The sequence below is a fragment of the Kryptolebias marmoratus genome, linkage group LG18 (assembly GCF_001649575.2).
Source record: "Kryptolebias marmoratus isolate JLee-2015 linkage group LG18, ASM164957v2, whole genome shotgun sequence".
In the NCBI taxonomy this organism is placed as follows: Eukaryota; Metazoa; Chordata; class Actinopteri; order Cyprinodontiformes; family Rivulidae; genus Kryptolebias; species Kryptolebias marmoratus.
This window is the reverse complement of record NC_051447.1, coordinates 7,614,525-7,640,408: the sequence shown is the minus strand read 5'-3', so window position 1 is coordinate 7,640,408 and position 25,884 is coordinate 7,614,525. Positions and strand designations below refer to the sequence as shown.

Here is a 25,884-nt window from a genome sequence, read left to right as displayed (position 1 = left end):
CTCTCTCGCCTCGTTTGTCTCCGCCGTTCTTCGTCTCTGCCGCAGCTGCTGCTGGATAACAGAGCCAACGTGGAGGGCGCCCTGCAGGATGGGGCGGAGAACTACACGGAGACACCGCTCCAGCTCGCTGCTGCCGCAGGTAAACGGGATAGACGCGGGGCGCCCGCTTGTTCGATGCGGGCATTCTTGTTCGTGGTGAAGGCGCACCAGAGAGGGCGCTCTCGCACAGTTTTAAATGTCTGATTAATTCATCACCTTTTAGTCACCTATTAGTCTTTCCTACCAATATGTGGGTCCTACATTTCATATTACCAAAAATAATAATAATAGTGTTTTGTGCTGGTGATCGTCTCTCATGACCTTGAAGAAAACAGGGAAACCATAATATTGGTTAAATTGTAGGAAATGTCAGGTATGGATACTATTTAGAAAACAACACCACGCTTTAAATATTACGCTGCCAATAACATGGTACTTTTTTTTTTACAAAAAGAATAATCTACTATATTAAATATGTGATTAAAACATACATTGTATAATTGTAATATGCATAACTATCCATTGCACAGAGCTGTTAATCTTAAAAATCGATGTACTTGCTTTAAATTTTACTCAAAACCAAATAAATATTGATTGAACCATTGATACAAGTCTTGTTAGCTTAGCTTAGCAAACAGCTAAACTTAGTAACAGGTAAAATTATGATATTTGTGACCAAATCTGCCCATTCGCTTTTTTTTTTTAATTTTAGGTTATTTTTTTACTTCTAACCAAACAAAAACATTTTTTTTATTGTTTTATTGTAACATTGCCTGGGAATCAGCAGAACCTCAAATAAGTCACTGCTAGCTTGACATGCTAACAGTTTCGTACCACATCCAGCATTATTTATTGATGTTTTATTTACATTAAAAGTCTTAAATCGGTTTTAATAAGCTGAAACACAGTCGTGTTTTATCGACCTTGGGAAGGAGTGGACAGCCATGTTGCCATGGTAACAAGTGATTTAAACTCACAGCCACAGAAAATGAAAACATTTACCAACCTACTAATTGGATAATAAATAATGCAGATGAAATAAAGACCACAGTCTCAAAGCTAATTTGGCTAATGAATAGCAACGAGTGAAAGAGTTTCTAAGCAAACAAATCATTTGTTGCAGGTTCAGCCTCCAGATGAGACTTCTGTCTGTTTTACTTTGTCATTTTTATGTTACAGATAGAGCATCTCAAATAATAAGCACTGCACGCTTCCAGAAATAAAAGGCTACTATTAATTTGATTTAAAAGTAAAGAAATTGTTTTACAAAGTTGCTTTAAACAAACAAAAAAACCTAATATTTTGCATAATTAAAGCTATTCAAAAGAGCGCGAAAAGAGCTTCCATTTGCCTCCGAAGCTTTAAATGCTGTAGATGCTTTTAAGATGTCCAAAATAAAAGCGGGAAAGAACAAATTCCTTTCAGAGACCAGAGAATATTTGGTGTTTTCACTGCAGCTATCACCAAGGCATTTTACAGCAAAAGCACCACACTCTGATAATTTGATGAGAAATGATTGACCTTTCAGTGTTAAAGTAACACAACTATTGTTTTTTTTTAATGCATTTTGTACTCATGTATGGAATTCTTAATGCTCCTTAGGTAACTTTGAGTTGGTGAGCTTGCTTTTGGAGCGAGGAGCCGACCCCATGATCGGGACGTTGTGTCGAAACGGCATCTCCTCCGCCCCGCTGGGAGACATGAACTCGTTCAGCCTGGCAGCCTCGCACGGACACAGGTGATACCAGCCCTCCTCCAGCTGGGGAAAATGTTTGAGTTATTTAAAGTTAAAGCGACAGGTCCAGCATTTTGAGGTAAGGTTCTGAACAATTGATATCTTTCCTGTTGTAGACAGCTCTTTGAGCAACTTCAATTTGGAAAAAAAAAAAAAAAGAGTTTAATTCTTACAAATCTGATAAGCTAATGGCTCGCTAGCAGAGTGGATTGATTCTATTTTAACACAACTCTAATCTCAGCTATTTGTACTAACGCTGTTTTATGAACCTTTACGTCACCGTCAGCTTTGCTTTCGAGTTATTTACGAGTATAAATAGCAGCAGCAGCTAGCTATAGCTATGGCAGGATTAACCCTGTAATGCAAAACAAACAGCACCAAAGGTTTTTGATTGTAGTCGTTTAAAGATGAGATCAACCCACTTTAGCCGGCTCGAAGCAGCTGTCACCAGTTAGGTCAGAATTAAGCTTATTTCTCCAAACTGGGGATGTTCAAAGAGCTATCTACAACAGGTGAGATATTAGTTGTTCCTAACCTTTCCACAGGACCCGACTATAAAAGACCTAAGCTGTCTTGTTAAGGTTGAAGCCTAAATATGTAATACCATTTGGATATTAACAGTGTCATAAAAGGATTTGTGATGATGGATAAACTAAATAATAAACTTTTATTGAAAAGAACAATAAGAAGAAAAACGTGCACATGTAAGGGATTATGCAGGAAAGGCGAGTAAAAAGGGCAAAAACAAAGGATCTGAAAAAAGCAACTAAAAAGGGACGAGGGTTGGACTAAAACAAACAAAAACACACACCCAGCAGATTCTGGATTCTTGTGCTAAAACAAGCTTTAATGATTAGCATCAAAGTGATGCGCCGCTCCGCCCGAATCGAGCTCCTCCGCGTATAGCAGATGGCGGATCGGCCTGCGATCACACGGAATTTGTTCGTGTGTCAAAATCAATTCCTCTAATGTGAAGACATCTGCTACCAAACCGTCCGTGTGGTATTACTGTGTCACAGTGCCACTGCGGAGATTCGGAGATACGGCAACGTTACCGTTAGTGGACTGCATCGACAGTGGCCTTTAAAAAAAGAACAAAACAAAACGTGTGACCTTAAAAGTGCTCATTAAAAAAAATATGAATTTAAGCATAAAAATGGTTCCCCTGAACTATATCAAACGGTGCAGTTCGAAAGCGTTCACTCCAGTAGTTTTCCTGAAAAGTTCATATGCAGTTCTGAAATGATGGGGGGGGGGGGTACGCACTCAATGTAAACAAAACATTCGGCCAATTAGGTTGGCCGTAGACTGCTTCTGGTTGGATCAGATGGGCAGCATTTCGTAGCTCATCCAACTCATCCAAACAGATTTGTCTTAAATTTGCTGATATTTTGTTATCAAGTCTTTTTCAATTCCGATTGTTTTACAAATCTATCTGCCTGCTTTACTTACTTGTGAATAAATACGTACCAATATATTAAGTTTGTCTGACTTTTCAGTCCCAAACAGCTCGTTCAGGAGAATGTTTGCTCGTTTGTTGTTTTGTGCTTTTTGATTTTTCGCCGTTTTAATATCTACTTGCAAAACTTTTCAACGAAGAAGCATTTTCTGCTGCGTTACCGAGTTTTCCCTCTGCCTCTGTCACCGTCCTGCTCCCTCCTCCTTTTCCCAGGAACGTCTTTCGGAAGCTCCTGTCCCACTCGGAGAAGGACAAGGGGGACGTGCTGTCCCTGGAGGAGATCCTGGCCGAGGGCTCCGAACCCGGCGAGAAGAAACTGGCTCCTCAGGCCAACTGCGGCGGGACGCTGCGAACAGGAAAGGCCAGGCTGCGGGCCCTGAGAGAGGCCATGTACCATAGCGCAGAGCATGGCCATGTGGACATCACCATTGACATCCGCAGCTTAGGTCAGATTTACTAATGCATGCCTCAGTGGCACACATGCCTCGCTCTGTGGTGCCTCCAGCTGTCCTGCAGATGTGCTCATGCTGTGCCTGTCCTGTCCGGTCTCACCCTCAGCAACTCATCCAACCATGACACAGTCACACAAAACCCACTTATAGGTCTGATAGTTAAGGATGAGGACGGAAGCACATCTTTAGGCTCTGTTCGGTCTTTGAATGTAGCTTTTTTCAGCCAATTGTCTGAATCTCTTTAGTCAGTGTCACGCTATTTGTATTTCTTCTTTTGGAGTGAGCTGATGATCTGATTTATGAACAATAAAGCAGCAAACTGGTCGGTTTTACACGCTTCAGAGTCGCTGCCTCCCAGCTCGTCTGAAGCTCGCTAATTAACACATTCCTGCTAATTTACAAAGTGTTAAATGACTCATTGTGGTTCGCACGTCATGTCATCTTTTACATTCTGTGAGGCTTAAAGGTGCTCGCAGGCAGCTTTTGCTGCTCCAGAGAAATTACGGAGCAGATCCAGAGGACCCAGTGAAACAGATTATATGAAATATTACATAGTGCTGTGCAAAAGTCTTAAATCATTGCTAACAGCTTCACGCTTTGCTCCTAAGAAGCCAAACTTTCAGGTGTGGGTCACTTTTCTGCTTTCGGCGTCGCTACGTGGCTCCCGGGAAACTTGTTGGAGCACAAATTAAAGCCAAAACGCTCCTTTCCAGTTGGGTCAAATCAGGCCCGTACCATGATACTGCCACCGCTGTGTTTAACACACACAACCGGAAACCACAAAGCGTCTTGTTTAAGAGGAAAACCTCAGCCTCATCCCTGTTTATATCCAGAACATGTTTTCAAGCAGCCTTACCGCGGATTCATAATCCTAAAGTTTGAAAGACTCGGACCATTTGCAGACTCCCGATATTTGCACACTTTCTCAAGCAGCCTCAGTAATTTAAGATTCGCTGTGTTCATTAAAGGGGATATTTTATCTGACGCTTTAGATTTATGCCAAAAAATAGAAAAATCTAAATGGCTCACAAGCCTGGAAGCACCGCAGCAAAAGGTCAAAAAGGAAACAGGAACAATTTAATCAAATCTCTTTTTTTTCTTAATTTATTTCTTTTTTCAGTGAATTTCCAAGAAATGTGGTTACTTAGCTTCATTTATCCCCCCCAAAAAACAATATTATTAAACATAGCAAAGAAGTTAAAATGATGAATGACCTTATTATTTAAGATTTAGACACATTTCATCAACCTCAGCATCATCATGCTCTGGTTTCTGCTGTTTTCATGCCCATCAGTCGCCACAAGACCATTTTAAGTGTTTCATACGAAATCCAGCTGCTGTTTTGTTTGCCCGCTGCCACCTCTCACCTCTGACTTTCCGCTAACCTGACCCTCATGCAGTCTTTTTAAAAAAAAAATTGGGGGGTTTGTCCTGCGCGAGCGTATATTCACTGTCGGTTCCGGTTGTGTTTTGCCAGGCGTTCCCTGGACGCTGCACACCTGGCTCGAGTCCCTGCGCACCTGCTTCCTGCAGAACCGCCGGCCGCTGATCCAGGGCCTGCTGAAAGACTTCAGCTGCATCCAGGAGGAGGAGTACACGGAGGAGCTGATCACGCACGGCCTGCCGCTCATGTTCCAGATCCTCCGATCCAGCAAGGTGGCTCCCGACGCTCCACCGCACTTCAGACGAACACGGAGGCGGCTTCTCTGGGAACGCGAGCCGTTTTCTGACATTAACGCTCACATTTGCATACATTAACTGCACTCCGAACTGTATTATCATTCATTTGCATAGCGATTTTTTATTTTCTACAAATAGCTGAGGGAAAACAAAACTCTGATATAATTGCTTCTCCCTGGTGCTGCTGTGTGTTTGCAGAATGAGGTGATAAGCCAGCAGCTGTCAGTCATTTTCACGCAGTGCTACGGGCCTTTCCCCATCCCAAAACTGACAGAAATCAAGAAGAAACAGACCTCACGCTTGGGTAAGCCTGCATTTGTTTCACTTTATATCCAAAATTTAGCTCTTCAGTTGAAACAACAAGTTGTTTTCAGGCCAGAGCTCGCTGGTTACTTACTTTTATTACAGAAATTATTTCCAAAAGGTTGTGTTCTGGGACTCAGAGTGTGTAGCTGCTGCTGTATTCCTTTTTACTGCAGATGTTATATTCCTGTTTATTAGCCAGGAATAAATGCTTCATGGCACTTAGGAGATTCTGACATTAGATACAGAAAAACATACGATGAATACTTGTAAAGGATGAAATGTTGTAAAATTATCAAAAAAAATAAAAAAATATTGTATTATTTGATCTTGTGAGAGTAAATCCAGGTTTTTGCTAAGTCACTGCATCAATTCTGTCTCCTATAAATGCCTTTTTTTATTCCTCTGCAAGCATCTTGACTAATTTAGCACTTCACTGACTCCTAAATAAACTAAAAATGAATCATTTAAATTTTTTCCCTTCTAACTGTCTGTCTCTTATCTGGATCAGACCTGTATTTATTCAGTTAATTATTATGAATTATTGCTGGAAATTACCTTGGAAGTAAACTTTAATTGAACGCGAGGAAAGCAGGGAGTGTGCTGCAGCACCACCTACTGTTTTTTTAATGACACTATAAGAATAATGTCAGAAATTCTGATTTTTTAAAATTAATTTTAGGCTTTAAGAATGAAATATTTCAGTAGGAAATTAGGGCATTTAATTATAGATTGGAATTGATAGTTTGGTGTAATAAGTGGCCACGCCGCATAACTGGTTCATTTTACTAAAAGCATCTTTTGTGTTTATTGCGATCTGTTTTCATAGACCCCCACTTCCTGAACAACAAAGAGATGTCTGATGTCACCTTCCTGGTGGAGGGGAAACCGTTTTATGCACATAAGGTTTTGCTGTTTACAGCTTCACCCAGGTAACGGGGAAAACATTGCTCGTGTACGGAAATGTGTCCGAATGTCCTGCAGCTGTAAAAAAAAAAAAAAGTGGTGCGCCTTCATGCGATTTTTTTTTTTTTTGTGCTTGATTCAGGTTCAAGTCTCTGCTCCAAAACAGGCCAGCAGCAGAAAACACCTGCATTGAGATCAGCCACGTCAAGTACAACATTTTCCATGTAAGTTTTATAGCTCTGTGTATTCTGGGTGTCTTATCTGTCCATCTATCGTGTTCTTTTTGTTTCTATGCCTGTTTGACCAGAACAGCTGTGCCGTCATTTCTCTGACCGGTTTGGGCTCGAAACAAACTATCATCCGGACTTAAATCCCAGAACAACAGCAGTTCCGTTACGAGTCACGGCCTCACTCCTTCGTCAGAGCCTGAACGTCGACGTGAAAACCGCCGAAGCCATCTGGGAGCCTCTGTCAGGCCCTGGGTGACAGCTTAGCTTTTCAGCCTGACGTCATCTCCCCGAGTATTCAAACGTCACTTCTCGTTTTGTTCGACAAGATTCACAGTTTTATTTTTTCCCCCCATCTTTTCTACATCAGACTTTGTGTGCAACTTATGGTAGTAAAATTCAACTGCAGCTCTCCCACCTGTTCAGATAAAAATATATATATTTATAACATTTTAAAAAGTATAAATGAGATTCAAAAAACATATATACTGTATACACATAATTATATAGCTGCATTAAAAGAAATGAAACTAAGATGATTTAGGGAGGGAATGCACAGAATTCAGAAGTCTCATTATATAAATAATGCTTGTTTAACTCAGATTTTGTTTCTGTTTTTTAGGAATTAGAAAAGCTCCTCTGCTTGACCAGGTTTAAAGTTAATAATGACTGATGCTCACATTTGAACATAAAGGTAGAAGCAGTAAATTTGGCCCGCTGTGTGAAACGGCACAATATCTACAGGTAAACAAGTTCCTTCTCGGCTGCTTTTTTTTTGTTTTCCCTCCTCGCGCTTTGTTTTTTTGGAGCCGAGTCGCTCGTGTTTCTGTCATGGGTTGAGGAGGATGGAGGTCGAAGGACAAGGAGGCAGCTGACAGCCAGATGGGACCGGTAGAGTGTGGAGAGGGTGGGTTTGTTTCCAAAATATCGGACTCGGAAGAATGCTGAGCGAGACCTGGAAACACCAAAATAAAATGAGAGGATGGGCGGAGAAACAGCCAGGATCTGGAGGGGGGGGTGTCACACCTGACACATTGCAGGTGTGATTATTAAAAGCCAGTAGCAGGCGTGACAAGGAAAAAGAAAACTAAGCAGGAAGCGAATGAGGATACGTGGAACAAGAGCGACGAAACTAAAATCAAGACAAACAGAAAATCACAAAAACATTTCTGTTTTTAAAAAAAACGGAGCTCTGATGCGACACAGCCGACCTTTTAGCCGTGAAACGACGTCGCAAGGCACAACACGGCCAGTGGATGAGTTGCTTTCATTGGAGGCGAAACATTTTTCAGCCTTTCAGCTTGTCTGTCAGCATAGGTGCTGCAGCATCACAAATAAACATTTTCATAGTTCTTTTTTCCCTCATTTCACCTCCATTACTAATACAGTACAATCATAACTGCAATTCTGCTACTTTTATATTGGTTGAATATTTTATAATAATACACTGTAATATTCTGGTTTAACCTGAGCTGATTAGAGCTGACCACATGTGATTAAAGTCATAAAAATAAAAAGAAATTCAGCTAAATAAAGGCCAAACATTCCTCGAAGGAGTGCGTATCACCCTCCACCTTTCATGTCAGCGTTTCAGACTAAGATCATGAGAAATGACAGAGGTAAAGCCGTTTTGGTCAAACTTTGTGTAATCTTGTGCGATGATGCGATATGTTGTCTTAGCACGTAGTGTTGTAGATGACTCTCAGCTACTACCACACCAGATTTCAGCTCAATAGCTCTAAAACTGACTCAGTTATCACTTCTAAAATCACTTCTCTGTGACGTCCATCTTGAATCAAACTGGCTCCGAAAGGTAATCAACTGTATTTGGTCAAACTTTATTTGAAAACCACAGCAGAGCAAAGGGCTGTACAGAGTCAACAGTAAAATATATTGTTGACTGTGGATATACATCCTGTGATTACTGAGAGTTTCCTTAAAATCTGGGCTATGATTCATGAGATATTTTGCTAACAAACCGACAAACCGAGAGGCACAAATTATTGGTCCGCCTTTGCCTTCAGTGGCGGGAGAGAGGTTTTTTTTAGTTCAATTAGCAACAAAATTCTCCTTATGTCTTGTTTTTTTAATAATGTTCTTTTCAGATGGAGATTTTCTTCTTGTTCGTTTAAGCTAACTGAATATTTTCACTGTGTTTAATTCTGTTTTTGGTTTTTGTAACAGCCCTTCTTCAGAGCAGTGTTGCTAATGAGCCTTTTTGCCAAAAACTCGGTGATGCTTGCACTGGAGGGCTGTTTTCGTTCTCTGCTAATAGATACAAACTTTCGAAAGGAGCTCTGAGCCCGCTTTGCTTCCCTGACGCTGTGTTGCTGTGTGTTGCAGCTGGTCATGCAGTATCTGTACTGCGGAGGCACCGAGTCCCTGCACATACGCAACACCGAAGTAATGGAGGTAAGAGCGAGCGGACGCCTGCGGAGCAGCTGCGCTCGGCTAATCCCCCCCCCATCCTGCGCCTCATTCTGTCTGGCTGTACTGTTCCCTTCCCGCAGCTCCTGTCTGCAGCCAAGTTCTTCCAACTAGAGGCCCTTCAGAGACACTGTGAGATCATCTGCACCAAGAACATCACCACGGAAACCTGCGTGGACCTCTACAAGCACGCCAAGGTGAGCGGTGCTCGTTACTCTAGACACAAAGCTCCAGTTTCCCGGGGAAGACCCCGTGGGATCGCTGAAGCCGCTTTTTTGTTGTTACCTGGTTAAACATTTCAAACGGATCCACGGGAGAGCAGAAACAGAAGGGAGAGAAGCTGTTGATCATCTAATATCCATCAGCTGTGGCTTTAAGTTGCTATGGTGATGTTAGGAACCTCCAGACATCAGGCAGAAGCTCCTGCAAAAAAAAAAAAAAAAAGAAGAAATACCAAGCTGTGCCAGCAGGTGGCGATAACGGCTTATCCAAACAAATGAGTCTTTATCGCCTGCTGCAACTCGCTCAATATTAGAGATATTGAAAAAGAGAAAAAATCATTGAGCACTGGACATTATTTTATCTCAACAGCTGAAGCTGAATTTGGGAACCTTTAGCATAATATTTACATCAAATATGCAGGAAAGGAATTTGTCTTTAAGGTTTTGATACAAAAACAATCTAAATAAAGAAAATAGAATAAAAAAGAGAAATGAAAGTGACAACAAAAAAAGACTAACACTAAGAGTTTAGGGAATATCTTTGTGAGGAATGACTATTAAGGAATTACTTTGAATGAGGATTTATCCGAATAATAGCCAGCAACAAGTCATACTTTAGTAATCTAAGTTTAGGCATAAAAAGGGGAGCAGGGGATCAGTATTCCTTCAAGGACTGCTGGGCCTTTGATTGATTTGACAGTGTCCATTTTCTGTCACTTTTTAATCTTTTTATCGCGCAAAGTTTAATGAGGAAATTCTCTAAATGGATCCTGGAAGACGCAGAAACTAAACAAAGTCTTCACATGTTGTCGTACAAGAAGTTGTTTTTGTTTTAAGTAGAAATTTCCATTGGCCCCACAGAAGCTGCTGTTTGCAGAGCTGATGCGATCCAGGCTGTTCCCCCTCTGGATCCCGGGCCTCCTCCAGCTCTCACTGACTCGTGTTTCTCCTTGTTCCCTTCTCTCGACCGCAGTTCCTCGGCGCCTCGGAGCTCACGGCGTTCATCGAGGGCTACTTCCTGAAGAACATGGTGCTGCTGATCGAGCTCGACAGCTTCAAGCAGCTTCTCTACGAGCCGCCTCCCGCCGAGAGCCCCGCGTCCAGCCCCGGCATCTGCTCCGACATCCTGCAAGAGCTGGAGAAGACGCTGGCCACGCGCATCCACTCCATCCACCTCTCCACCTCCAAGGGCTCCGTAGTGTGACGCCACCACCCTCCGTCCCCTCTCTGGAGCCCTCCGGTCCAGCCGCAGCATCTATGTAACGTCACTTTTAGCAAAACATTGTCCTGCTACACAAACCCCCGTTCACCTGTCCTGACCCCGCTGGTGAAACAAGATCCGTTAGAGGTTTTTGTTCCCAGGAATTCCCTTTAATTCTGACCTTTTTTTTTTTACTTGAACTCTCGTCCTCCCACTGCTCACTTCACATCCGATTCTATAAGAAAAACACCAGATAGTTTCATTTAGACCTAGTTAAACCTTTGTTTGTGCTTTCAAATAAACCACATGCATGAAATCCACGCTTCACTCGTAAAATTCGGATTTCAGCTCAAATCCATGCAGCTTCGAGGATATCTCTTAAATAGACTTTGGTTTACAGGTGACAAACCGGCAGGCCTGAACAGAACCCTCCGCCGTTCCGACCCATTAAAAGTGATCCGTAGCAAAGCCAGGAGGCAGACTCTTTTAGGTGGACGTCCGTTCGTTTCGTTCTGTCCGTTTTGTGCTGGACACGTTTCACTGTGTTACCGTCTGCCGCGTGCAGAAGCCAAACTGATCACGGGAACTTCCACCGAGGCCGCCGCCGCCACCGCAGCAGCAGCAGTGCTGATTCAAACAAACCACGGCCCACTCAGAAGAATCTATGCTGACCGACCCGCCCCCCGAAACATGGACGTCCAACTGGGAAATTAAATTGTGATAACTCCTTTTTTTTTTTTTTTTTTTTTTGCAACAGAAAGCAAAGAAAATTGCTGCTTATTAACTTTCAATTCGCTGCAGATCGGAGCAGGATTTGGGGAGATGGGCTTTAACTGACAGGAACTTCAGCAAAGTGTAAATATCAGCTGAAAGTCATCGTACCGGTTCTTTCTTTCTTTCTTTCTTTCTTTTTTTTTTTTTGTAAACTCTTGTATAAAGTTCTCCCACACTTGCTTGGCTGATGACACCGCTGAACGTGCTCCCCCCCCTCCCCGCCGCCGCGTGTCCCGTTTTACGGCAAGTTGCATGTTTTGTCCTCCTGTGTTTTGCTTCAGGCGACCCAGGGCGGTGTGGGACGCCGGCTCCTCCGACCGAAGTCCAAATCGAGGGTTTTTTTTTTTCACCTTGAATTGTTTCGCTCTTTCTTAAAACATTCCAAACAATCAGAGTAGATTACAGGACGTAACGTTGAGTTTCATTTCTGCGCCAGACGAGTGAATATCTGCACACTGTCAGCACCGAGTTTAATCCAGACATATTTAATCTGTATCCTACTGAAGCAGCAAACCGTGACCCAATCGGTGCAGGAAGGAGTTGATTTTAAGGTTTGGGAGATTTGGGAGGTGTCCTGTTCCAGCAGAGTCTCGATCACTGTTTGGTTCTGATTTGTGACCCGTTAAATTTGATCGCTGCTTGTTATTTTCATGTCTGGTAAGAAATCAAGTGTTCTGTCTCAGTGCTGAAAATGTGCAGCGATTACAGGGACGGTTCGGAGCCTTTGAGGTGGGGTTCTGTGGAAAGGTTGTGAACGACAAGCATCAGTCCAAAAAGGAACATAAAACAACTTTAATCTAAAAAATTTAATCGGATTATAATAGCTAACGATGCATGGTGATTACAAAACGCAGTGAAAATAACTGAAATTGGGTGAGATATAAAGGATTATAACGGCTAACAGATGTTTTAAAACAGCTGCAGTTCTCTTTCATCTTGGCCTCGTTCAGACTAGCCGTTAGCTCGTCAATCCGGTCAGAAATAAACCTTAATTCTCCAACCTGAGGCTGCTCAAAGAGCCATCCACAACAGGTAAGATATTAATTGTTTGCAGCCTTTTCACAGAACCCTACTTTTAAAAGATCTGAACTATCACTTTAAGTAATTATTTGCAAACAGTTGTATTTATACATGGCTCTTTACCTTGTGCAGATAAAGAAATATTTCTAAAAAAAAAGCTTTTTTTTAATTTTAGATAATTAGGAAATAAATCCCCTAATACCAAACTAGAGCAGGCCAGGAATATTAACCCTTGTATTTAAAAGATGACGATTTTCATACAGTTAAAATAGTATTTTAATTTAAAAAAATGACAAACTTTATGACAGCTTCCTCTCCCTCAGAGGAAATCACAGATTACTGATGAATGTAAGAAAAAAAAGCAGTAAAAGTTGAGAAAATGTGCAATTTTACCGATCCAGCAGCAGACCAAAAAAAATATGTTCTTTCCTGTTTTTAAAAGGCTTTCGATGCAAATGTCTGATCAGTGTTCATATTTCTCCTTAAAGCAAACTTTACATTTTAAAAAGAAGGAAAAAAAACACAAATCTTATTAAAATATTGTAGCACACTCAGAATTAGTCACATTTTTGTTTTGGCCCAACACGTAACTTTTAAAGAATTATAAGAGAACATATGGATTGAGTTCTGTAAATAGCTACAGAATATAGATATTATACAACAGTTTTATTTTCTTATATACATACATAGCACTATATATTTTATTTTGTGTCGGCGCTTATTTTGTTTTACAAAAGCAAAAAGGATATGTAAAAAAAAATCAAATAAAATATGCTTTAAAACCTTTAGATTAAGCAATATCTCCATTTGATTGTAGTACAAAGTGAGCTAAAGTGTAAATGGCAACTGAGAGAGACATCATTTAGAGAAATGCGTGACTGAAAATAGCAAAAAAAAATAATTTATATATTTTTGTTGACGTATCTGTGGCAGCCCATTTGTTTCCCCTCTGAATGCTTTAAAGAGCCTTCGTGTGTTTTAAAAACATGGTCGAGTCGTGACATACTCCCACGTTCTAAGGCGTTATATGAACATGAACTGTAACTTAAAGATGCAAACCATTTTTTGTCTCCACCGAAAGGGGTTTTCTAATGATGTCAAGCACTTTTTTCTCCCCCCTCCCCCGTGCCGGTGTTACTGTAGCCTCACACACACACACACATGATCAAAGTGTTTCACCAGTGAGCTCGAGTTCAACTTTTCTTGTGATCCAACAGCAGCTGAGTACAATAAAAAAAAATGAGAATCAACTCGAAGACTTTGTTTTTTTTTTGTTTTTTTTAATTAGTCTCGGTGTCACGCCCGTAGCAAAAGGACTGACTTTAGCGCGTCCCATCTCTTGCACTTTTTCTCAATTCCGAACTGGGGTCGACGCCGCAGAGTTCGCGTCGGTTTGCATGGCTCTTCTTGTTTAATGTCGTTAGGGAATGTGCTCCGTCGCAGCAGCTTCGTCTGAATACTCTCCTTTATTTGTCTGAGCACTTATTATCCTTGCCTACTTGTTCCATGGTGAGAAACGCTATTTCCCACAGACGCAGTGGAAACATGCATGGGATGGTTCAAATCCACACTGGAGATTAAAAAAAAAAAAAAGCTAGTTTTTTTTTGTTTTGTTTGTTTCTTTGTTTGTTCGTTTCCTTTGATGAGAACATGTATATTGTAAAAAATATATATATGAAATATAAATTATACATGGTGTAAGAAGCAGAGATGTGGTGGAGTCTAACAGCTAAAAGGAATGTTACACTCGTGCTGCAGTTTCTGTCGTTCCATGACCTGCTATTGTGGACAGCTAATAAAGACCACAGTTTGAAACACCTGAACGTCTTTTAGTCGCTTTGTTTTTGCCAGATAATGCCGTTCAAATTAATGTTTTTTTTACCCTTAGAAGATTTGAATTGATTTCTAGTGTTTGGAGGATTAAATCTGACGACTTTTATCCCCACGGCTCATCAGAAATGCTCCGGTCTACTATTTCCACAGATGGAAAATGTCAGATTTCTGTACCTTGCTTAACTGGTTCCACTCAACTTCAATTAAATGGTAAAAAAAATAACAAATGTCTGAAGGTTTGTCTTTACTGATCGGTTCACGGACAACAATGGGTTCAGAGGATTTGTAAGGCTCTTTAAAAACGTGGAGCAAATATAGCTTTGGGTGTGTGCAAGTACAGGAAGCACCTTGGGACAATCTTTATTACCGTCTGCCTAATCCTTCACAGACATACAACAACAATTCTGAAAAACGTGGATTCTTTATTCCCAAAGGAACATAGTAAACATATCAAATGTTTGAACTAAGACGTTGTACCATTTTGCAACTAATTGGGTAAACTGGCAACAGGTCAGTGAGAGGATTTGGTGTAAAAAGAGTGTTTTTTTATTTTATCTCAGAGTAATGTCCCTCAATGGAAAATTAGACAAACTTTATATATGCCATCATCTACAGTTCATAAAATCATTAAAATATTTCAACAATCTGGAGAAATCTCTGAGGTCAAAGGTCAAAAGGTTGAAAGCTCATGTAAAATGGACTGAAAGGAAAGAGGAAAACTGTTTTGTGGTCAGAAAAAATGAAATTTGAAATTCTTTTTACAAACCGCAAACACCACATCCTCTGGACTAAAGAGGAGAGGAACCTTCCAGCCTGATATCAGCACACAGATCAAAAGCGCGCCTCTCTGATGGTATGGGGGTGCATTAATGCCTATGGCATGGACAGCTTACACACCTGGGAAGGCACCGTTAATAAAAAAAATAAATAAATAAAAAATCACTTTTAGGTTTTACAGCAACATATGCTCCCATCCAGGCGATGCCTTTATCAGAGAAGGCTTTGCTCATTTCAGCAAGACAATAATGTTAAACGACAGACTGCATCCATTACAGCAGCATAGCTTCACAGTAGAAGAGTCCGGGTGCTGAACTGGTCTGCCTGCAGTCCAGACCTCCCACCAGTTTCAGACAGTTGCACATCATGAAACAAAAACTTCAGCAAAGACCCGGGATGGTTGAACAGCTAGAATCCTCCATCAGACAGGAATGGGACAACATTCCCTGCAAAACCTCCAGCAGCCACTCTCCTCAGCTCCTAGATGTTTACAGACTGAGGGGCTGCTTCACGGTGGGGAAACATGGCTATGTCTCAACTTTTTTTGCAATATTACTTTTTTAAGAACGGCACGTTTAAATGCACTGAAAGCCTTTAAATGAACTTCTTCATTTCCTTCGTGTGCTGTAGTTTATTAGAGCCAGGATCAACCTTTGAAGTTTTAATAAGCTCAGTCGTCTCCAAACACTGGAAACGCTGTTCGCCAACTCAGATGGTCGCAGATCTCGTGTTTGTTCAGGACTTAGTGGGTGGATTAACACATATCTGCGTCTTTGGTCAGAATTAAGGATTATAGCGTTATTACAGGAACGAACAGCCTTTGGAGAATTATATAACGCTATAAATCTTGGCCATTGAATCATCTGAAAATGAGAACAACGAATACCAGCAGCAAATTTGACTTAATTGGATTACTTAATAGGACTAAGCTGAAAACTTGTTTGGTGTTTAGTGTTGCAGGTGTCAGTGCATTCATGAGGAATTGACATTAAACATAATTAAAGACTCACAGAGTATTTTCAAAGGACAGAAACAAGGCAGGCTTCTTTCTTCGCCTCTTTTCCACAAGGTTGCCGTGTCCTCTGCAGCAAAAATTCCGGCCCGGCTCGGCTTATTGCTGCCAGTTTGAAGCTGTGACAAATGGGCTAGGGGATGCCCTGTGGTGAGAGAAAAAGAGAATCGAATTTTAGCACTTAAATTATTTTACTGTATATTGAACTCGTGGGTGTTTTAGAAATTCTGCTTGCATGACAAGCAGAAACATTGATTAAAGATACAAAAAATCTGCATTTTTTCTGTTTGTCAGCCAGTCCAAAATGAAAAAAAAAAAGCAGTAAACGAAAGATTTACTGTCTAAAAAGCATATAATTATAGCAAATCTTCCCACTGGAGAGGTAAGAAAATAAACAATGTAAAACTATTATTGTCAAGCATAAATTTACTTAACCAACTGATAATTTTGTTTATTTTAGCTTCTATCTGGGTGTCTAAGGATATTAGTTGAGATGTACAGTTAAAAGTTTATATTTATATATTTATATAGCTTTATTGGCTACAAAGCAGCCTTGAAATCCAGATAAAGCTGTGCACATTTCAGAAGGTATTTCAAGCAGCTGTGACACAGTAATCCAATATAAAAACATACACTCAACTTATGACATTGATAAATGTGATATTAAATCAATTTTCTTGGTATTTTTCTCTTTCCTATTAAAGTTTATTTAGCGTTGATCTTTGGCGTCATTTCACAAAATTACCACTAGATGGCAGGGTTAGTCTGTCTAATGTTTGTTCGCAGGTCAAACACGATTATATTTCTTTTTATTTAGAAACAAAGGTTGTTAAACTCTTTCACGGTGTAAGCGTATTTCGCAATGTTAACAACATGGGTTTGTTAGAATGTCAGAACATGTGAATATAATAGCCCATGTCGGCAGAATAAAACTTCTTGTAGCTACTACGCATGCGCACTGTGGAGCAGACTATCGAGCCGCCCTTCCTCTCCGCCTTCTGGCCCCGAAGATTCGTGTGGACGTCGACTCAGAACAGCCCAGAGTTTGTTTGCCTCTCTAATTTAAAGCTTTTTGTCAAACTATGGAGAGCCCGGGACCAGGTGGAAATGGTAAGCCAGTGGGGATTTGAATACGTTTTGCCCGTAGCGAGTTATGAGGGTTTATTTTGGAGTGTCTTCGCCCCATTTCAAACATGGCGCAACCCGCTCTGAGATGGCGGCGCATTTGTGCAACTTCGCACGGCGGAGGAGCTTATGTGTCCGCTAGTTCATAACTCTGAGCTTAATTTAACCGAGAATAGTTACCTAGCAGGTGGTTTTCTCTTATCCATACAGTGATATCTCAGCTGGTGGATTTTTGTGTTAGTTAGATTGCGGTGTAGCATCCTAACGTTTGTCAAATGTTGCCTTTAAGGGCTTCTACTGAACCCCCGGTTAGCTTCAGCTGCTAAAAACAGCTAACGTCTGAAAGCAAAACAAGAGTGTAAATTGTCACATATCGAGTGGTATTTTTAGATGACTTGTTTCAAAACATCATAATCACTTTTATAAATTCAGCAACGTGGTTGGTTTGTAGAACAACTAGCGCTTGTTGCTCGTCCCGTACAGTTCGTATTTACGATACGAGAATTGATCCTTAAACGCATCAAAGGTTAAGTTTGTGAAATATGGCAGGTCGTTGTAACATATATTAAAACCACGCCGTTATCTCTCTAATTAATTTATAAGATAGCAATAATAGCGTTCATCTTCGTCTAAATTACTTAATATATGAAATATAAATTAAAGATTTGTAATTTAACAGTCCTCATAGTAATATTAAAGTCTACAACTGAGCTGGTAAAAATCCTTCAAAGGTTTAAGTGTCTATTTTAGCATTTTACATTGACTGAATGTGTATTTCATCTGATTAACAGATATACATAATTACTCCAAATGCATTCTGAATAGCTGAAATGTTGATTTTAGTTTAATAGAATTAAACTGTGCGATTAAGGGCTACACTTATTGTTTAGATAAATTGGCTTGCCATATTTGTTGACCATATTTCTTCACATAAATACATAAACTGTTGAAAAGAACCTTTGACATTATATGCAAACAAAACAATGGTATACAGTATTTTAAGTGGAAATAATTTATAACAAAAATGTAAATCTTTCCCAGATCCACCACCTCTCCTGCTGCCGTCTCTTCGCCTCTTCATCCCCCCGCTCCGCCTGGTGTCGGCAGCCATGTGGCACATCGTGCAGCGGGGAAGCGTGCAGGACTACGGCATGGTGGAGGAGTTCATCAGCACTGTTACAGAGATCGTGCCGGAGCTGCTGAATGCAGATCAGAAGGCTCAGCTCCTCCTGGGACTCAGGGCACGGGTAAACAAAGATAATATGACACATGTGTGCGCGCTCCACTCCAATATCAAGTTTGATATTTTTTACACTGACGTGAAACATTTCTTGCAGGTTGTTCTTGAGTTGTGTCGGTCCGAGCAGACTGTAGACACAGAGTCCATCCAGATGCACCTGGACTGGATAAAGAGCCTCATATCAACTTGGACAGCACTGGTTGGCTTGTTAAAATGTGACATGTAGATCAGCTCTTTTGGCACAGTATTTTTTTCCTCTCAGCATAAACTGCAGCTGTGCTTTGTTTGGTTTTTCCCCAGTCGTGCTTCGCAAATATCACTGTTCCCGAGTCGAACTTCGTGGATCAAGTGGACCTGCTGTTAAAGGAGCCCGAAGAGAAGGAGAAGTTCTTCCAGGTGCCTGAATAAGCTCTTGTATCTTAGCTCCTCGTGAAGCGTCGCACATTCAAAGGTTGTTGTGTTAGTAACTGCTCGCCGAAATGTAAACTGGGATTGTTTTCCTCCAGGATGTTTTCCCTACAGATTTTGGACCCGATTATGACAACGCTCTGCAGATGCTGATGTTGGACTTCCTGTCCAGGCTGGAGAAGCTCCTCCCAGTGCCGGACATTCAGCAGGTAGAGGAGCGAATGTTGGAAACAGAACCTTCTCAGCACCAGTCACCTCCTCTCATTGTTTACATGCAGCACAACACTAATTCTTTCAGAGGGCACCACGATCAGTGAAGTCAAATTAGTGTCTGTAAATACACTTAAACTATCACTTGATGTGAATTAGAAGTGAAAATAGGTTGATCTCAAACTCTTAATCCTCAGTAAGAGCCCAGTTTTTGATTTTTTTTTTATCTGTGTACTTCTCTCTGCTTTCTAGACCGCTTCCATGCTCAGTGCCGTCCCCTCTGCCTTGGAGGAGTGTGCACACTCGGTACCCGACCCCCAGCACCTAAAAGCTGCGCTGCGTTACCACATGGCGCTCGGACATTTTGATTTTTCTGATGAGTGTATGTGTTTTGTCTTTTTTTGTTTGTTTCAACTAACATAGAAGCAACATCGAAAATATGTTTACTTACCGCTAAACAAGGTTTCTTCATTTCCCCACAGATGAAGCTCAAACCATTTCACCCTCAGCTGGAAACTGCATCCTGTCGTCGCTGTCCCTTCCTCGGGTTGAGAAGGTTGTGATCCATCCTGACCAGATGGAGGCTCCGTCCGAGCAGCAGCAGGACCGCCTGGCCGTCAAAGTGGAGGACGAGACTGTCACCCTGCTGGACTACATTCAGACAGAGCAGCCTTCCAGTCCTGTCGAGCCCACCGATCATCAGGAAACTCAAGTAAACGTGGAGGAAGCAGCAGCAGCAGCAGCAACAGCAGCAGCACCGCTCGAGAATTTAGATGCTGCCTTAATGCCTGCAACTTTTCAGCCACTGAAGGAAACCAAGAGACTCCGGCTGAAAAGAAAGGCTTTAAAAGCAAAGAACGATGCCATTAAAGCTAAGAAAAAACGAAAAAAACACCCCAACACTAAAACGTGCCCCGTGTGCAATAAGACCTTCCTGCGAGCTGCAGCCATGAGGCGACACAGGGACATTCACAGTGCAAAGAGGAACTTTAGGTATAAGTGCGGCAGCTGCAACAAACGATTCAGGGACCAGTACGATTTAAAGCGACACACTATGCGTGTTCATGAAAAGGAAGAAGGCGCCGACAGCCCAAAAGACCAGGAATCGGGAGAAGCCAGCACTTCGGAGGTGCTGGATAATAAAAACTGTTCGCTCTGCGGGAAATATTTTGCCCGACAAGGAGATATGGAGCGGCACATCAAGTCCCATTCGTTGGACCGGCCATATAAGTGTTCCTTCTGCGAAAAGAGGTTCAAGAGCCCCTACGTTTTAAAACGACACGAAAAGCAGATTTGCAAGAGCAGAGAGAGCAAGCAGCCGGAGAAGGGGGAGGAGGAGGAGGAGACTCTGCTGACGGAACAGAACGAGAAGCCGTGCTCAAACCCACAGCCAGAAAACAACGAGGAGCCAGGCTCGAATCTGCAGCAGGAAAACAACGAGGGACGCCACCCGAATCCACAACCAGAAAACAACGAGGAAGGGCGCCCGAATCCGCCGCCAGGAAACAACGAGGAGCCGCGCTCCGATTCCCAGCTGACCTCAGACAATTCGGAAAAGGTCAAAGTTTGTCCCATCTGCTGCAGGGTCCTTCACCAATCCCGGGACCTCAAGAAGCACTTGCGATCCCACTCCGAGGAGCGCCCCTTTGTCTGCGTCACGTGCGAGAAGGGCTTCAAGTACAAGGACACCATAAAGAAACACCAGACTCTCAAGGGCCACGAGGGCATCCGGGTGGAGCAGTGCAAGAAGCTGGAGCAGATGTTTGCTGGGGTCACTCCTCAGACTTTGGTTGATACTGACGAGCTGGAGAAGGAAGAGAATTCAGAGGCCCCTGCAGAGACGTCTAAGGAGGGCCCGTTTGCACCTGTACCGAGCATCACGAACAAAAACCTTAAGGTGTGCCCTGTCTGTTCCAAGACATTCGTTAGGTTCAAAACTCTGAACCAGCACATACAGTGCCACACGGTAGACTGGCCGTATCATTGCATCCACTGCGAGAGACGTTTCAAACACATAGATGGGCTTAAAAGGCACCACCTGTATGCCATTTGCCGCAACAAAAACATCCGTTTCCTGCGAAAAAAGCGGCCCAACGAAAACGAAGGGAACAGCGCTGACCCTCTGCCAAAGATGCCCGTGTGGTGCTCCAACTGTGGCAAATACTTTCAGGAGCTGGCCGACTTGAAGGAGCATCAAGAGAATGTTTGCAACGTGGATTTAGGTGTTCTGAAGAAATGCGGCGACTGCGGGAAAGAGTTCAAGACCATGACGACGCTCAAGGTGCACCAGAGGGTTCACAACCCGCTCTTCTGCAAAGAGTGCAAGAAGGTGCTTCCAGACGGGCCCGCCTTCGAGAGGCACAAACTGATGCACCGACCGGTGCAGTGCACGATGTGCGACGAGACTTTCACCGTACTGCGGCGCTTGAGGGAACACTACGAGAAGCAGCACGACTTCACCGGACCGTTTCCTTGCCCCGAATGCGACAAGACCTTCACCCTGCTGTCCTACCTCATCATCCACCAGAGAATCCACAACGAGGTGTTTCCTTTTGTTTGCGACATCTGTCAGGAGAAGTTCAGGACCTCCAACTGCCTGACGGTTCACCAGCGGAAGCACACGGGGGAGAAGCCGTTCCTGTGCTGGCAGTGCGGGAAATGTTACCGCTCGGCCTCGGAGCTCACGGTGCACATGGGGACCCACTCAGAGGACAGACCCTGGGCGTGCACGCAGTGCGACATGGCCTACCGCACCAAGATGCAGCTCCGGAACCACGTGGAGCAGGTTCACATCGGCGTCCGGTACCCGTGCACCACCTGCGGGAAGCAGTTCATGAAGGAGATGTCGCTGAAGCGGCACGAGCTCCTCCACACCGGCGAGAGGCCTTTCCCGTGCAAAGTGTGCGATAAGCGTTTCCTGACCGGCAACGAGCTGCTGCGCCACAGCAGGTACCACACGGGGGAGCGCCCGTACAAGTGCGAAAGGTGCAACAAGGCCTTCATCCAGTCGAGCTACTTGAAGATACACATGCGCCTCCACACAGGAGAGAAGCCATATAAATGTGACCTGTGTGATAAAAGCTTCAGGTTGTCCAACAGCTTGGTGAAGCACAGACATACCCACACCAGGAAAACCAAGGATTTTGTTTGTGAGGAATGCGGCCTGATATTCCTCCAGAAGAAGCAGCTGCTGGAACATTCACTTACTCACGAGGAGAACATTGCAACGTCATTCCCTGCTGAAATTGAGATAGAATTTGAATAAAGTTTCATTTATGGGTATAAACTTGTTTATCTTTATGATATCCGTTTTTTTACTGTCAAACTCCCAATGTCTTCATTTGATTTTGTTTTCAAATTGTGTTAATTTTGTTGTTTGCATAATTATTTTGAATCACAAATGTTTGATTAGACATGTCTGAAAACAGTTTAATTTCTGCTTCAATGAATTTCTTAAAGAAATCAGCCTTGAATGATATATTTTGTTTTATTATGTCATGTGAAAGGCACAAACTTGACATTATTGAATAAATAAGCAACATTCCAGACATGGATGACATGTTTCTTCAGTGATTGGTGAAACTATGTTTTATTCGTTTCATTTGTTTAAGCATATCAAGCTGTAGTAGATAAGCTTTTAGTTAATTTATTATAAGATCTTTACTAATATTTGAACTCTGAGGCAGCTTTGTTTCCTTAATTCATGTCACATTTTTTTTTTCTTCAAGTAATCAAGATAGCCAGTTCTTTGAACAAGATATGTTGTTTTATAAATCCAAGCTTTTTGGTTTGTTTGTTTGTTCAGGTAAAAAGAAATGCAGAAAAGAAGGAAAAGACAAACATAACGTAAAATCCTGATTTAGTTTTATATTTTGACTTAATTTCATTAAGGGCACTGTAACCCAAATTATCTTTTTTTACTTTTTTTGCATAATTTAATTTATTCTTTACTATAAACTCATTTCTGTATGTCAGGAATACAATACATTTCAAAACAGTTAATTAGTGGCTTGTAAGAAAGTTAAAAACCCTTAAAATGAACAGGAAACAGGTTATATTGTTATTAAAAAGGTCCTGACGCACTTCCTTAAACAGCCTCTGGGTGGCACTAATGAGCAATGTAGACTGTTGTAAGCCTGTCATTTATTATTTATCATAAGATATTTACCATCGAGAGATGTTTTGTCAGGCAATAGTTAAATTATTTCACGTTGTAGTTTATTTATTTTAGAGTGACTATATGTATTTAAAATATGTCAAAATATTTCTAATTTATAGCTGATATAAACCGCTGAATAAAACCAACTTTCTCTTCTGCGCCTGCGCACTTTGAACAGCCTACCGAGCCGCTCTTCCTCTCCGCCAACTTGCACCGCAGGGTCGGGCGGACGTCGACTCACAACATCCCCGAGTTGATTTCTTTCTCTAATAGAATATTCTCCTCTACGATATGGAAAGCCCGCAACATATCCGAAATGGTAAGGCAACGAGAGCTGTGATAGGTGTTGTCGGTAACGAGTTATGGGGTTTTCTTTTGGAGTGTGTGCGCCCGATTTTGAACATGGCGTACCCCGCTTTGAGATGGCGGTTGGTTTTGTGCTATTGCACCGCCAACGGGGAAACTGGTGTGTGCGCTCGGTTTAAAAAAGGAGCTTGAATCCGCCCCGATAGTTACCCAACAACAAACTGTCTCCTTATATATGTTTTCATGGTGTTTTAGGTAGTTGAGGTTATCGACAGTAAGTTTAAGATAACTACCGCAGACTGTAATGGCGCCTTCGAGGGCTTCAGCTGAAGCGACAGTTAGCTTTAAGCTAAAAACAACAGACACCTGAAAGGAAACCAAACGTTAAATTTACACACCTACCAGTACTTTAAACTGAAGTGCTATGGAAGACAATCACTAGACGTGGTTGACCCAGTGATAAAAACGACTACCATTGCTATATTTACCACTCTTTTTTTTTAATTACGCTTGTCTTTTCGTTCGCTTTTACGACACGTTAATATGTCCGTGAACACACCAGGAGGTAACTTAATGGAACCGGTGTGCTCTTTTACTAACCTCTAATTGGCTTAATTATTACTAACAACAGTGATAATAAGGCGTCGATATTGGTCTAGTTTATAAAAATAAGTTTGTTTTACAATATAAAATAACATCAAAGTACTTTTTGCTCCAAATCAAGATCGAAATCTGATCTTTAAATAATAACTTTATATCTGACTAACTTGTTCATGCATTACTAAATAAATATGTGGTTTATTTAGTTGCTTTAGTTATCAATTGTTAGTATTTTCAAAGTAGTATAGCACTAATTAAGTAGGTTAAACAATTATAGCATTATTGTATATGATGTAATAGCCAACATTATCTAGTTAAATATGATTCAACTACATTTATACAAAAGCTTTTAATAAACAGGAGGTGATATTTAATTTTGAGGTCTTCAACTTAGCAGTGAGTTGCTTACAAAAAAAATCTATTTCCAGTTCTTTTGTGAAATTGATTTAAAACATTTCACCGGTTTATAACAAAAATGTAAATATTTCCCAGATCCACCACCTCTCCTGCTGCCGTCTCTTCGCCTCTTCATCCCCCCGCTCCGCCTGGTGTCGGCAGCCATGTGGCACATCGTGCAGCGGGGAAGCGTGCAGGACTATGGCATGGTGGAGGAGTTCATCAGCACTGTTACAGAGATCGTGCCGGAGCTGCTGAATGCAGATCAGAAGGCTCAGCTCCTCCTGGGACTCAGGGCACGGGTAAACAAAAACATTTAATAGCCACTGTTGCACACTGCAGAAGGTAATAACTGAATCTTTTGAGTACCAAGTCCATTCATCTGAAATCACAGGCAAACCTCACCTTTTTTGTTGAGGTTGCCTCATAGTGGAGTAGGTCTTATTTAGCCTGGGAGTGTGTGTTGGATTGAAAACCCCTCATCCCAAGGAATCACCTAAAAAGCTTTGCTAAAGCCCCAAAGTGACAGTGACAGTTGACCTCTGCGTGTACTTTTTGTTGTCTGTATAGCGTAGTAGCTGTTTAGTTTATTTATGCACTGAAATAAAAACATTTCTTGCAGGTTGTTCTTGAGTTGTGTCGGTCCGAGCAGACTGTAGACACAGAGTCCATCCAGATGCACCTGGACCGGATAAAGACCCTTGTAGCAACATGGGCGGCACAGGTTAGCTTCTTTAAAACTGGGATGTTTCGATCAAAAACTGTGGAGTGGGGTGGGTTCTGCTTATACTACTTTCTTGTTGTTCTTCCAGCCATGTTTCGCAGATGTCCAGTTTCCCGAGTCGAACTTCGTGGATCAAGTGGACCTGCTGTTAAAGGAGCCCGAAGAGAAGGAGAAGTTCTTCCAGGTGCCTGAATAAGCTCTTGTATCTTAGCTCCTCGTAAAGCGTCGCACATTCAAAGGTTGTTGTGTTAGTAACTGCTCGCCGAAATGTAAACTGGGATTGTTTTCCTCCAGGATGTTTTCCCTACAGATTTTGGACCCGATTATGACAACGCTCTGCAGATGCTGATGTTGGACTTCCTGTCCAGGCTGGAGAAGCTCCTCCCAGTGCCGGACATTCAGCAGGTAGAGGAGCGAATGTTGGAAACAGAACCTTCTCAGCACCAGTCACCTCCTCTCATTGTTTACATGTAGCACAACACTAACACAACACAATGTATCCTTATCTGTGTTGTCCAGTCCAGTGACCCAGAAGTCTAAGTTGCTGTTTATGAATCTCCATGGTCATGAGAAAACATACCATGTCAATAGGATGTCTTTCGGGACATGTTCGAAACATTTTAACTCTTCAGAGTCGACGGACGCGCCGG

General features: G+C 42.0%; 3 protein-coding genes across 4 annotated transcripts in view; all 3 read left to right on the top strand.

Annotated features, from left to right (window-relative positions):
* LOC108233295 (ankyrin repeat and BTB/POZ domain-containing protein BTBD11-A) overlaps window positions 1–14,263 on the top strand; it is a 159,494-nt gene extending 145,231 nt beyond the window's left edge. For both annotated transcript variants that reach the window (XM_017411666.3, XM_017411665.3), the window contains 10 exons: window positions 46–139; window positions 1,642–1,777; window positions 3,447–3,679; window positions 5,163–5,341; window positions 5,564–5,669; window positions 6,498–6,600; window positions 6,717–6,798; window positions 9,145–9,213; window positions 9,312–9,425; window positions 10,423–14,263. In XM_017411666.3, coding sequence (XP_017267155.1) covers window positions 46–139; window positions 1,642–1,777; window positions 3,447–3,679; window positions 5,163–5,341; window positions 5,564–5,669; window positions 6,498–6,600; window positions 6,717–6,798; window positions 9,145–9,213; window positions 9,312–9,425; window positions 10,423–10,653 — 1,347 coding nt within the window. In that variant the 3' untranslated portion in view covers window positions 10,654–14,263. The remainder of the gene's footprint in view (window positions 1–45; window positions 140–1,641; window positions 1,778–3,446; window positions 3,680–5,162; window positions 5,342–5,563; window positions 5,670–6,497; window positions 6,601–6,716; window positions 6,799–9,144; window positions 9,214–9,311; window positions 9,426–10,422) is intronic.
* Window positions 14,264–17,036: 2,773 nt separating this feature from the next.
* LOC108233176 (zinc finger protein 624) lies at window positions 17,037–22,603 on the top strand. Its single transcript, XM_017411460.3, has 7 exons — window positions 17,037–17,176; window positions 18,233–18,438; window positions 18,529–18,630; window positions 18,732–18,827; window positions 18,938–19,048; window positions 19,302–19,431; window positions 19,532–22,603. Exons 1-7 carry the CDS (start codon window positions 17,149–17,151, stop codon window positions 22,312–22,314), a joined length of 3,456 nt encoding a protein of 1,151 aa, XP_017266949.1. The 5' UTR covers window positions 17,037–17,148; the 3' UTR covers window positions 22,315–22,603.
* A 766-nt stretch (window positions 22,604–23,369) lies between these two features.
* The window catches only part of LOC108233191 (zinc finger protein 14), a 7,166-nt gene continuing 4,651 nt past the window's right edge, over window positions 23,370–25,884 (top strand). Inside the window, exons 1-5 of the mRNA XM_017411480.3 lie at window positions 23,370–23,527; window positions 24,607–24,812; window positions 25,133–25,234; window positions 25,323–25,418; window positions 25,529–25,639. Of these exons, the coding sequence (XP_017266969.1) occupies window positions 23,500–23,527; window positions 24,607–24,812; window positions 25,133–25,234; window positions 25,323–25,418; window positions 25,529–25,639 (543 nt within the window). The 5' untranslated portion in view covers window positions 23,370–23,499. The remainder of the gene's footprint in view (window positions 23,528–24,606; window positions 24,813–25,132; window positions 25,235–25,322; window positions 25,419–25,528; window positions 25,640–25,884) is intronic.